The following is a 13,997-nucleotide window of genomic DNA, read 5'->3' as shown; positions in this document are numbered from 1 at the left end:
TGAGTAGATTACTGGAGAGGTTATCAGACTTCACTATAGAGCGGATCAGAATGGTAAATGGGCCATCATTGATATCTTGGACTTTTCTTTGGCCAGTTCCTCATACTGCAGTGATGATAGTGCTCCAGACTTGAACTAGGGAAAAGCCAAATAACGTCTTCAAAGACATTAAACAAATGCAATGCACCTTTCAGGAGGAGCAAATTTCATCCTGTCATCCCATTACAAATGTAAAAAGAAAATTTTGTATGAGCAGAACGTGCTGAAAGTTGTAACAAAGAAGACTAAGAGGACCGTTGCACACACTTCAGAGGTGAACTATCTGTTTTAGGCCCCAGTCCTGTATGTATTTCCTCATATGTTTAACTTTACACATGGGAGCAGTCCCTTCTGGTTACAAGGGGCTGTGGTGTATTTGCAGGGCGTTGGGACTTTTCATAGATTATATTAATTTTTCTTAAAGGCTGGAAAGAACTGGATGGTCTTCTAGTCTGATGTCATTCATGACACTGTCCATAGAACTTCCCCCAGTAATTCCTGCATTAAGCTCATAATTTTTCTTTTAGATATTGTATCTTTTAAAAAAATATCCAGACCTTCCCTGGGATTTGAGCTCAAGATCTTTGGCACTGTGAGAGAGCACAAGATCTGTACAGATCACCAGACTACCTCTGTTATTAAATCCAAAGAAGTCTTGCTGATTTTTGGGCTGATGAGTTGCCAACCGAGTATCTTTTCATGTCAACATAACCTGGGAAAATCTAGTAGGTTGGAAAATGGAGCTCACAACAAGAGTGGAGGGGTCAGTATTTTATGTATCTCCGGCTTTCAAAGTAAGAAGCTCCGAAAACTCTTATAATTGGCATGTATGCAGCATTAAATGATGCATTCTGGAGCATCACAGCTAAGTGGAACTGGCCAGTCGGGAATTTGCAGAATATTTGTTAGATCTTAGTGTGCCCAATACTTTTCTTACCATGATTGGTTGCAATATTCAACACGATACTTGGGTAAACAGAATTTTCATTTTACATTTACGATTCACTTTTGAATGGTTTATCTTTGAGCCACAGTTAAACTCTGCTAATGTGTCCCTTTCTAGAGTAGTATACTAAAGTTTATTACCATTTGCCGCTCTTTCCTGTATTAATTCAGTGTATCTGTGTGGGGCTGTAAGCATTGCTAGTCAGTTTAAATTGGCTAAAGAAAAACCATTATTTCAACGAGTCCCAACTGCTCTGCAGCTGAAAAGTGAAATCAAGATGTTAAAATATACTCTGAGGATATTTCAATTCTGAATTGTCACTTGACAGGCTCTTGCTTATTAATCTGGTTCTGATTAGAATGTTTTCTCTTTGTTTTTCTGCTTTGCTCTATCTAATTATAGTGCTATTTGCAGTTGAGAGTTGAATTACTGTCTTCCGAAAGGAAGTGGTTATGTTTCTGAGGAATGCATTTTGAGTTGCTTCCATATCACAATTTTTAAAGTGTTGAAATAGCACCCTCTGGTGGTAATTTATAACTGAACATTTTATTTATTTTTTTTATTTATAAAATTTACTCACGTACTCCTTGGGCACAAACAGATTTATTTTTAATTACTAAATTAATTTTCCAATCCATTAACTCCTGAAGCGCAGATTAGGATGTAAATATATTCAACAATCTCCACCCCGAGTGGAAGTCTGAAGGAAGAGGCCATATCATGAAAGTCTGCAGTGTATGAAGTTGTGGAATGAAATGCTCCTTCCAGAGCATCCAGTTTTCAGGCCCTAATCACTGAAATCTAGACTTCCCATCTGATCTCAATTATTGCATCATAGACAGAAAGGTGGTCTCTCACTGGGCCAGTACTCTTTCTTTAAGACAGGTTTCAGAGTAGGAGCCATGTTAGTCTGTATCAGCAAAAAGAACAGTAGTACTTGTGGCACCTTAGAGACTAACATTTATTTGAGCATAAGCTTTCGTGGGCTACAAGTACTCCTGTTCTTTTTGTTTCTTTAAGAGCACTTTCAAAACCTTGAATTACACCTGGAAATCAAAAAATAAGTCAACATAGTCTTTAGGGAATTGGTGTAATATGTCTGATGCTGATGCTACCATGCAGATGAGCAGGATCATTCTGCATAAAATGCAGATTGAGTGGCCTTCAATGGCAGCCCCATTGATTACATTACAATAACCAAAGTAGAAGGTCACAAAGGCATAAATAACTGGCAAAGTCCATATCCAAGAGCAATGATTACATTTGGCTTTTCAGATATGCATTAAAAATATAGGTGCCCCCTGAGAACCGAGGAGTAGTTGGGGACCTACAAGCATTCCTAAATTGTGTGCCTCTTTGCCTAAGGGTGGTCAGAGAAGTAGATAGCGCATGCGTCACTCCTGCAAACTCTTGTTCTGATTTAGGCTGCTTTGTCATCAGAGTAGCATCTCCTGCCACAGTAAAAGAAGTCAGGAGACTGAAAAACTTGAAATACAATCTAAGCTAAACGAAAACAGATTTTACTCTGAAAGAAATTACCAAAATTATCAGTATTGTGTGGCGTTTAATCACCCTTCAATACAAATACTCCTCAACTTTCATCCAAGCATTTCACAGCACATTACGAGCATGAATTAAGCCCTGTTAGGGTATGTTAATAATTATTCCTATTTCACAAATAGGGAAACTGGCACAGAGAGAGGACAAGGTGTGTCAGCAAGGCAGTGGCAGAATCTTAAGCATGCTGCCTGGGTTGTGGTGTGGTTTTTTTGTTCATTTGTGTTTTATTCAGGTCACAAGACATTATGGCCTAGTTTAAATTCAAAGGGACACTTTCAAGGACTGAGGGTCTATAGGATTTTTTTTTTATATAACTCAATAGCAGAAATATTTTCCTTTCTTTAAAAACAAAAGTTTTTAAAAAATTTAAACATTTCCTTGCAGTGCCCCTAAGTTATACATTGCAGCATTTTAATCATAGTTGAAAACTAAAAAGTGAAGCTGACCAGTGTGCTTATTTCACTTTAAATAGTCTTCTCAGTGGGGCGGGGAGGCGAGGGGGAGAGGAACAGTAAAAATTGTGAATGAAAACTCATCATTAAAACTAAAAAAGAGTAAATTAATCTAAAATAGTGGTAACACTATAGGTAGAGTTAAAAATCAATTTTCCCTTTTCTTCTGGGAAATATCTTGAGAATTTTTAAAGGAGCAGGTCCCCCTGTCTACTTACTCTCTCCTCCTCTCCCCACCCAGAAACTCTAGATATTGTAAAGTTTATGTCCATGGGAGAAAAGAAAAACCAGTCTGATACGGAAGACAGACAACCTGTCTGTTTTATCAATAGTGGTCATTTAGAAAACAGGGGAAGAAAAATAACATGTATGTCCATAATACTTTCTTATAGGGCAGGATGTGAAAACAGATCAGAAAATGCTTATATTGGTAAGAGACAGAGCAAAAAAGTGGTAATGACATGATTTCATTTAGCCTGTTGACTGAGTTAACTGATTTTAAATCATTGAAGAAGGGTCTAGTGTTAAGGAAAGTCATCGTTCCAGTAGATACTCCAGTGAGAAACCAACAGATAAAAAACCATTCATAGTCATGTCTTAAAAGGTAGAAGTAATGCAGTTCCTGACAATGCAGGGTAACAGTTTTAGATCTAGGCTGGATGAAACCCTAGAAAAATTCAAAGTAATGAGGTTTCCATCATGTCCCATGGGAGTTATTCCACATCTTACATTTCTTCTTCGAGTGTTTGCTTATATCAATTCCAATTACGTGTGTGCGCGCCGCGTGCACGCTCGTCGGAAGATTTTTACCCTAGCAACACTCGGTGGGTCAGCTGGGTCGCCCCCTGGAGTGGCGCCACTATAGCGCCAGATATATACCCCTGCCGACCCAACGGCCCTTCAGTTCCTTCTTAGTGCCCGTGATGGTCGTTGGAACTGTGGAGCGCAGCTTTGCTGATCTCCACATCACTAGCTTCTCTTAGTTCTTTGCTCTTTACTGTGTTTATAGTTAGAGTTCTTGTAGTTATAGTTAGTTTTAGTACTTCTATTCATAGTTAGTGTATATAGTTGAAGGGGGGATCGGGGATTAACCCCTTTCCTCCACCCCAGTACAGGCCCATGCCCATGGCATTGGGATTCAAACCGTGCTCGGCATGCCAGAAGCCGATGCCAGTAGGGGATCCCCATGACTCCTGCCTCAAGTGCCTAGGGGAATCCCACCTTGTTGACAAGTGCTGCATTTGCAAGTCATTTAAACCAAGGGCGAAGAAAGAGCGGGACTTTCAATTGAAGCAGCTCCTCATGGAGTCGGCACTTAGTCCTGCAACATTGGTACCGAGTGCCCAACAGACTGCTTCTGTAAGGAGAGCCCCTTCGGCACTGGATCACTCCGGTACCAAGAAGGAGTCCCGGCACCGACTCTTCGGCACCGCTCCCTTTCCCCGACTGAGAAATGACATAATGCTCCGACTCCAGCCTCACAGAAAGAGCACTCGTCTAAGACGGTTCGTCAGGCACCATCAACCGCTGCGGTACCGTCAACGTCGGCACCACAGATTGCAGCTCCACCTAGCGCAGCACCGTCGATTCCGGTCCCACAAGGACCATTGAGTCCGGTGCCAGACAGCTCTCCGGCTCCTGCTGTGGTTGAGCTTGTTCTCCCTTCTACGCTTGAGACCTTCTCTACGGCAAGGGAGCTCATTGCTATGACGGAGCCGATACGTCCTCAACCCTCGGCACCGCCGGTGTGGGTTGTTCAATCCATCGGCAAGCCGGCCCTCATAAGGCCTCTTTCCTTCGGTCCACCAGAGCGATGTCATTCCAGATCACGGTCTCGCAGATGCTCTCGATCAACTCGCGGCAACGTTCAACATCTCGTTCACCGGACAGATACTCCTGGTACCGATCCGGCTCTCGGCACCGATCTCGGTACCGTGTATCCCGCATTTTGTCCTGTTGCAGGTGTAGGTAAAATTTGTTAAATTTTTGCTTCAAAATGAATATATTTTAATAGTTCTAATCTGCCTGTCATTCTTAATGAATAGAAAATAGAAGTTAAATCATTGCTGTAAAATTAGTGTGCTAAGCATTATAATTACAATAAATGTAAAATACATTAATCTGGAACAATTTTCTTCACAGAAGATGATCAAATTAATTTTAACTAATGAAAACTCAGAATTGATATTTTTATAATTGTGTTTTCTGTACAAGTGCACACGAACTTAAAATGTTAAGGGCTAAATAGATAGTTAATTTATGTTGGTTTAATATTACTATTATTCTACTTTTAGTCAACCCTTAGATGGCAGCATTGTTCTCATTGTGTTGATATTTTTCTGACCAGAAAGTCTGTTGTTCATCTAACGTTTCCTGTAATTGTTAAACCTCATTTAGCAAAGTATACTCTCATTAATAATTTAAGAAAGAAAACATAAAGCATTCTCACTTAGTTTGAGTTTTAGGTATCAATTTAATTCAAAAATTTTGTGGTGTGTGTGTGTGTGTGTGTGTGTGTGTGTTTTATTTTTTTAATAGTAAAAGGTAGCTTAAAAATACCTGGTACAGATTGACTTAATTTTTAAGCATGAGCTGGGAAAGCTGATGTCTTTATAAATGAGAAACAGTTGGTTGACAAAAAGATATTTTTCTCCCTCAGTCTCACCTTCCCCTTGCAATCACACTGTGCAGCTTTGATTGGATAAAATACCCAGTAGTATAAAGTTGCTAGACTAAAATATTCCGAGTGTTAGTGTTGCAAGTTGTCTGCTTGTAATCCTTGTCTCCTAGCTACAGAGATATTAGAGTTATCGTTACACTGAGTTGGAAAATTTAGGTTCTGAATAGAGGAATTCAACTAACAGCTGTCTGGATTCAAATATGTCTAAGTCACCCTCTTTTTACATACACTGGACACTGCTTCAGGAGCGTCACAGCAAGCAAATTGCTTTTGTTTTGCACCAGAGTTTACATTCCAAAAAGTGAGTGTAACTCAGGTTTTTCTTTCTTACAACAGACTGTAAGAGAGGAAGTGCAGAAGTTCACTGGTCTTTATTGTAGTAGCTCTGTGTGTGTGTGTGTGTGTGTATGTATGTAGTAGGTCGTCCTTAAGGTTTATTTAGATCTCTAAGGGTACACACTGTTTATTCTGAAAACGTGCTTTCCATCTGGAAAAAATTAGACGCACTAAACTTTTTCCCGCTGCAGGTCCGATCAGGAAGCCCAAGTACGTGGAAAGTCCCAGACTGCCAGGAGATGCGATTGTTGTACCATCGAGAAAAGTATCAGAGCCAACAGAACCCAATCAAAATGGTAAGAAAGTACTTTCAGTGCTCTTTTATTTTATTTAATGGCCAGCTTTTCATTTCAAAGGGAGCTGGGCTATGCAATCATGGGACTTGAGTCTCTCTTGTAAGAATGTTTTGCACAATTAAATGCGTTTGTAGTAGGGAGGAAGAAGTTTCCTGAGAAGATTATCTTTCTAAAGTCTAAACTCTTGGAGCTATGTACCCTGTGAAGACAAAATTTGATTGAGGGTTGTGGGTCACTTCTTATGCTAAAGGACTGCCTGAATTTTTCTGATTTTTTTTTCCAGAAAATTGATTCAAAGTATGTAGTTTTATATTGAATACAATACTGCTATTAAAAAGTTCAATGAAAGCTTGCTAAACAGTAGGGTTATATCAACAGATTTCTGTGTTGGCAAAGCTGGTAACAGCTACCCCCCTCAAGTTAATTGGTATTCCTGAAAAGTTTCAAGTTCATTAAATTTGACCAGCACATAACAAAGTGTAGTTTCGATGAATGTCATAGAGCAAAATGACACTCAAGTCAGTATTAAAGTATATGTACTGTAATGAGCATTTCATATCCATTGTTACATTTTAGATCAATTTACAGCTTAACTGACCTCATTAAGGTCATTGCATATAATCAATCCAGTACAGTTGATCAAATCTGTTTTTCTTGTGCTGTAATTTAAAAGGCATTTTTAGGTTTGAAAAGGAATAATTTATTTTTTAAAATAATGTTACTAATCTTATATTTTTATTCAATGAAAATAGACTGGTTGGTTATAGTTAGTTTTGCTTTGTGATTCCATTTCTTGGGGAGGAGGGATAGCTCAGTGGTTTGAGCATTGGCCTGCTAAACCCAGGGTTGTGAGTTCAATCCTTGAGGGGGGGCCACTTAGGGATATGGGGCAAAAATTGGTCCTGCTAGTGAAGGCAGGGGACTGGACTCAATGACCTTTCAAGGTCCCTTTCAGTTCTAGGAGATTGGTATATCATCAGTTATTACTCCAATTCTGCAATGGTTGAGGTTGCTAAAACTTCAAAGAAAGTGCTTAAAACCAAGCCCCCCCCAAAAAAAATTAGTGAAACTTCAGTAAAATGTTCTGATCATTTGTGGGTTTTTTGTTGTAAACCTACTATTAAAAAAAAAAATCTTAGTTTTAGTCCCCTGTCCAAGACCAATACAAGTTCGAGTAAGTTTTTGATCGAGTGAGGAGAATCAAAATGTGACAGACTGAAAGTTCAGAACCACGTGGCCATTTATTGATGGGGGATAAGTTGCAACTTGGGCTGGGGAGGAACACTTTTACCAACTAACAATACTATTAGAACGAGAATATTTACACAACTTGAAACAATCTGTTTACAACCAACAACAGGAAACCAAATGAACTGTGATTAACTGCTCACCAGAAATTAGAGCAGATACACCAAAACGAGTAAACTATATACATTAACCAAATATTGTAAAGTACAACAATTAACCACAATAGCAATCAATACAACAATTTAACTTTCAAATACTATATACATAACTTGGTACCAAGTAAGGGAGGAAAAAAAAGGAAGAGGCAAAGCAAACAGAATGTTACAGAAATTAGAATACAAATACCACACTCCAGGCGCAGCTGACCAGCAGTACAGACACCGAGAGCATGACGAATTGATGGGAATTAATCCCACCTGTCCCGAGCCGGCTAAATCCGCAGGAGACCCTTCTAGCTGGAAGGAGGATCCAAGTGTTTCAGCTAACATGCGGATACTCCTGCAGATTTTGGCGCGAGAATTAGTTTTATTCGAAAGCTCTCTTACTCATGTCAGCATCTGATTGGTCCCTAACTCCTTCGCTTTCCAGGTTCTGAGCAGGAGCCCTCCACGTAAACAGGATCTGCACACGGCACACTACCCTTATGCACACGGCACGCTGGTATTTTTGCATCAGGCGCTAGCCTGACCCTTAGGTGACAGGCAAAAAGAGCGGGAGAATGCACACGGCATTATAACATAGCACATCTCACTACAGTGTTGCACACAGTACCAATGTGACCTTTTGACCGACAATTGGCCATAGAGACGCCATGTTTGAGCATAGGCTTAGGGGCATCCCCAAATATAACATTTTCTCTCTCAACATTAAAAACAAAAACTCTCTGAATAATTCACTTTTTAGCCTATTTGTATTTCCAATTTAAATGCACCAGCAAAATCTATACTGTAATATTTTATTTGTAGTTAAGAATGAAAAAATTGGACACTTTTTTAATGGGCAGGACATCTCAGTAAATTGGCTTTTGGTTTCAGGTTTTCTTTTTTCTTTTCAATCAATTAATGTGATCAGTCATCAAACCATCTGACTAATTGACCAGCATATATCTTATTTTGTATAACACTGATAGTCTGGGAACACCTTGCCCTTTCCTTAGCAGCCCCGTTAATAGATCCATAAAAATAAATTATTCTCCCTCATTTCAAGTGCTGCATCTAACAGTGACCCTCCACCTAGCAGAGTAGACCCACGTTCTCTGAGCGTTAGACAGAAACCTTACTAAAGATTAATGCTGAGCTCCCCACTGTCTATGACTGAGCAGTATTTGCTGGGCTGAGGAGTTTAGACTCACTCTTATCTGAGGTAAAGCTGCAAATATCACTACCCCTTGACCGCAAGCCTGGAACAAAATACAATTTTTTAAAAATAATCATGAATCACAGAAGGCAAGGGAACCAAAAGCTCATTATTAGACTCGCTCTGACTGTTCTAATTGTTCTGGGGAAAAATTAAGGCTCTGAGGGCACTTGCTATAAGGCCAATGGAAATTTTACAAAAAGGAATCAGTGTAAATGTTGATTAGTTGTGGTCCAACACAATTAAACGTTATATGACAATTGGTAATAGCCAATGCATTTTAAAATCCATATGGTATCTTTGAAGTTTCTGTGGGGTTAATTAATTCTGCTTTGTATAAACCAAGTATTTACCGTAAATCTGACAAAGGTAGAAATAATTGAAACATATAATAATAAATTTGTGTTTAACACAAGTGGAAAAGCAGAATGAAGAAGTTGATTAACAAGAGAACCATTTCTTCTTTTTGTTTAAGTGTGGTTCTACTCTGTAAAATGACTTGAAAAGTATTTGGAGGTTACATGATTCTCTCAGAGAAATGGCTATTCCAACTACCAGAGCTGAAAATTTAATCTGAAGGCTGGCTTCTTTCCTGTCAGTCATCAACACCTATTGCAAAAGTTCTGGAGGCAAAACCTGTTCTTCTACACGATGGCTTTCAATTCTATTTGAAGAACAAAAAAGAATAGCTTTTGACTCACCCTCCCAGGGCTAACTTCTGTTTGTCACTAAAGCAGCACCAAATATGATTGAATACACACAGAGAATAGTTCTTTTTAACAGAGTCATTTTTCCTAGTAGAACTTTGCTTGAAATAACTGTAAAAATCACTTAAAACATCAAACTTAAAACATAACCATTTATATACGTTGTATTGAGATTTACTTGTAAATACATTGACATAGTGGCCAATTAGTTATGTTCCAAGTGACAAGCTGTCACATACTGTATTCAGTAGAGTTGCTATCTTGACATATAAAGAAGTAATTTGGAAGATTAATTCTCCACGTACTATTTATACGGGAATTGTCCCTGACCACCATTAGCTCCACCCCTGGAGGGCAACAACAGGGCCCATTCTGCTCTTCTAAGGGTTTTCACCTAGCGGTGACATTTTCCAAAGTGGTTAGTGACCAAACCCAGGGAACATCCCCAGAGCACCTCTCCTTTGTTGGCAGACATCCATTTAAAATTGTGTGTGCGCATCCATGCATGTCCACATCCACCAAATTTTGTACATCAATTTGCTACTCAGGTACACTTTTATGCCAGCTTTTTCTTAGCTCTTTTGCAGATCTTCCAGCAAAGTTCTTGACCATAAATACTAAATAGCACTGCCATGTTCTGTTGTTGTAATTTTGGAGAACAGAAACTGCAGGAATTTTAAGGGACCTGGAACCCAAAAACCTGCACTCTCCCAAATCTCAGTTATAATTGCCAAACAGGACCAAGAAGACTACACCACTGCTGAAGTCTTGTGCTCAGTTGTATAAAACCAGTGCCTATCAGCCCCTTATCTGTCATTACAACATGCAAATTAGCAGAATATAACTCTCTTGAGTTCCTTTTGGTGAATGCAAGATTGGCTACCAAAAAAAACCAACCAGCACCATCCATGGACTGATTTTGGACAAGGCACTTGACCTCTTTTGCAAGGACGTGGTTTAATGCTAGCACCGGCTCTGTTTACACAGGTTAATAAATGCAACACAAACCAAGAAGGATTTCAGAAGAAGCCAAAAGGGAAGGAGAATGGGGTAGGGTAATAGTTCTGTCCCTTTATAATCTCCTATGCAGCAAACCCCAGCCCAGAAACAAAGTCTATTTGTATGTATTCATGTGGATGTGAAGTGAAAGAGAAGAAGAATTTAGGGCACCTAGTGGTTTACAGGCCTCTAGGTGAAGACTTCTGCCAGTTTCCTAGAGGAACTATTAGCCTGCAATATACCATTGGAAACCCCAGATTCAGCTTCTTGGCAACATAAATGTATTTAGAATATTCTTGCTGTTAATCTTCTTGTCCCACATAGAAATGATGTATTTCATACAAGAGACACCCCACCCTCCCCATCCTGAAATCCAACGTGAGGCAAAGCCTCAGGGGCCAGCTGGACTGTTTGTTGATTTTGTATGACAGATAGCAACAGCATCAATTCTTTGAGTCCTTTATTCTAAGATGAGGATCTAGTAACAGAGATTCGTGCAGTTGTCACCCCAGACTGAATTATAGCAATTCACGTGTTTGGGGCTCAGCTCACTTTTCTTGTCAATTGAAGGCCCTGAACCTGATTTCTTTTCATAGCTATCTGTCGGCCAGGGCACAACTGCCTGAGCAAGCTCACCTCCATCTGTTGTTCCAAGAAAACAGGAATGGTGCAGCTACAAAACCAAGCGCAAAGATGTGAGAGCTGAAGTTAGAGGGGTGGGGGTGAGGGGTTATTTAGAATAAGCTTCCAGATGAGAGTATTTTGGCTACTTTTAGGGCAAACTTTCCTTTAAGATAAAACTTTTATAACAATAAATACAGGGCTTTATATTAAAAGAAACCAAAATCAAACACTTTGAAAAATACCCCCAAAAGATTTTCCTAAAACCTGGAAAGGCGAAGAACAGAAGTCCTATCATGGACCCAACAATGCAGATGTAATTTACCTGTGCAGCTTTTAGATATGCTGAAGGTCATGGGTTCTATAGAAACTAGAGATGGTCAAAAAAGGGCCTCTCACCCCCTGGAAAACTTACAAGAAAACTAATTCCCTGTTTTTATTGAAACTTTCCATGAAAAATGTCAACTTTTTGGTGAAATATCAAAAAGCAAAATGTTTCAAACTAATTTTTTTTGCATTTCAAGCCTTTGGATTTTTTAAACAGAATATCAAAAATTTCTACAGAAAGCAGACACTTTTCATGAATACATTTGTTTAGCCAGATTTCTGTTTAAAACCGAACATTTTAATGGAAAATTTTCAACCAGCCCTAACAGAAACTCAAAGATTTCAATTCCTAGCTGCTTCAGCAGATAAGAAAGCTGCCAGTTGTTGTGGTCACCTGTGGTGTATTATGGGCCCATGTTTGTTGGGAAAGGGAGAGAAACTGCAACCCCTTTCAAAAAAACAAACAAACAAACTACTACTATTTCTGTTACTTTGTGGTGCCTCCCTAGATATAATAGTGTATATGAAAAGAAAAATACTCATTTTTAGAATGGATTTTTTGAGGTTTATGCATTAGAGAGTTGTAATACTGAAAATAGCTTGACAGTGTTCACCTAATGCCTTCCGATAGTTGGCATGGTTAAAGTTCATTTACCTTTTTAATTGTAACTTGGCTTTCCTGTCAGAAATATCATTACCGTATAATATTCAACAGCTATAAATTTAAGAGGAAATCACTGCTTATGCTCCAGCTGCATACAGAATAGAAATGAAATTGAAAAAACTCTACATTTTGCCATTCAAATCATACTAAACACATATATGTGAAAATCCGAAGAATAATGTGTGATGACCACTCTTGCTGTTATCTTAGTTACAGAAAAATGGTATCCTAATGGTGTTCACCTTACAGATATCTTCTTCCCAATATCATTAGAGGAGTGTTAAATACTTTTAAAATACTTAGATAATTTGTCATGAAGCTTTAAATGAACTGAAACAACTACAAGAAATATATACATTAGAAACAAACAGATGTGTAATCAGTTGAAGGTTGTTAGACTGGTAAAGTGCTGCTGTTGTGGGACTGGATGGTTCATTGCAGCTCAAGACAAACAAAGTGAAATGTTATTGCCTTCTGGACAAACTGCTGAGCTGCACTTAATGTTGTTGGGTGTTTTGACTGTTGCATCTAATTTGAAGGTGGAAATCAAAACTAACTTGGTGCGATTTCCCTGTAAATCCCACCGAATGTCAGATATGTCTTATACTGCAATTTGAGAAGTGTATGCACTCTTCTCAAAGAGCACATTGAGGTGTAATTGGTGATGTGAAACTAGATGAAGAAGTAGGTCTGGTACCCAAATAATCCATTTCTTCCTTTTGGTAATGTACAAGGCTCAGAGATGAGGCTTATCTTTATTTCTGCCTCATTTGGGATACATCAGTCAATCAGAGTACCAGAACTTTGAAGTACAGCTCAGCAACTTTGTCCTGTCACGAGAGATGGCAATATAACACAGTTTAAATTTAAAATAATAAATTTTGGCTTCAAAAACTATCAAATAAACAGGTCTTGTGATTTGTATTTGCATAAGTTGATGTATTTGTGCATTCGTGTTGAAGGTCTTTGAGGCTCTGATTGTCCTCTATAAGTTTAAGTGCAGAGGGCAGCCTGCCTTCTTATAAGAATCCTTTAACTGTCTCCAGATCCTCCCTAGTGTGCTTCACCAGCTGGAAGGGATCCTTACTTTATTAATCTGTGCAGTTCACTTTTATTCTTTCTGTTTTTCCATCTGTAAACTTGGGTATAATGATGCTTACATAGAGCCAGCAAGTACCCTGAGAAATTCAGCTAAAGAAGTGTGGGTTTTTACACAGTCCTCCTCAGACACTATTGTTGGAAGATTGAGGCTGGAGGCCCCGTCCTCTGATTTGATCAACTCTTCTCTCCAAAAAAAGATAAAAAAATATTATTGTAGCATGGAACTGCTGGCACTCTCTCACTGCATGTAATCCAGAACAAGCAGGCTGCATAATCCAAACAGTTTAGTTGGATAATTCTTTGTCTTCATGATGAAGAAACCAGAGAAAATCTTAGCCTCCACTGCATGTGTGCCCCCCACTAATGCATTTGAGCAATAGCCTGGATCATTAACTCACATCCTTGATAAATTGAGTTTTTGCACCTAAGCGGTTGGATGCCATAGTTTTTTGAATTGACAATAGAGAACTGTATGGTGTATGATGTTGGTTTGAGGAGGGGAGTTTTTGTAGTTGGGTAGGTGACAGGGATGTTAGCAGCTGAGAAGACGTGGGGAAATCATTTGAGTGTGATTAGCACATTAGCTAGATATTTTTCTTTATCAGCAGTGAAATAATTAACAATTTGGACATTTTAAAAATGCCATTTTTATATTTTGGCATTTA

General features: G+C 38.9%; 1 protein-coding gene across 3 annotated transcripts in view; it reads left to right on the top strand.

Moving 5' to 3' along the window:
- TANC1 (tetratricopeptide repeat, ankyrin repeat and coiled-coil containing 1) overlaps nucleotides 1–13,997 on the top strand; it is a 195,289-nt gene that overhangs the window by 83,172 nt on the left and 98,120 nt on the right. For all 3 annotated transcript variants that reach the window (XM_030579279.1, XM_030579280.1, XM_030579278.1), the window contains one exon: nucleotides 6,205–6,309. In XM_030579279.1, coding sequence (XP_030435139.1) covers nucleotides 6,205–6,309 — 105 coding nt within the window. The remainder of the gene's footprint in view (nucleotides 1–6,204; nucleotides 6,310–13,997) is intronic.

The sequence above is a fragment of the Gopherus evgoodei genome, chromosome 11, assembly GCF_007399415.2.
Source record: "Gopherus evgoodei ecotype Sinaloan lineage chromosome 11, rGopEvg1_v1.p, whole genome shotgun sequence".
In the NCBI taxonomy this organism is placed as follows: Eukaryota; Metazoa; Chordata; order Testudines; family Testudinidae; genus Gopherus; species Gopherus evgoodei.
Note: the sequence above shows the minus strand (reverse complement) of the source record. Positions and strands in the feature narration are given on the sequence as shown.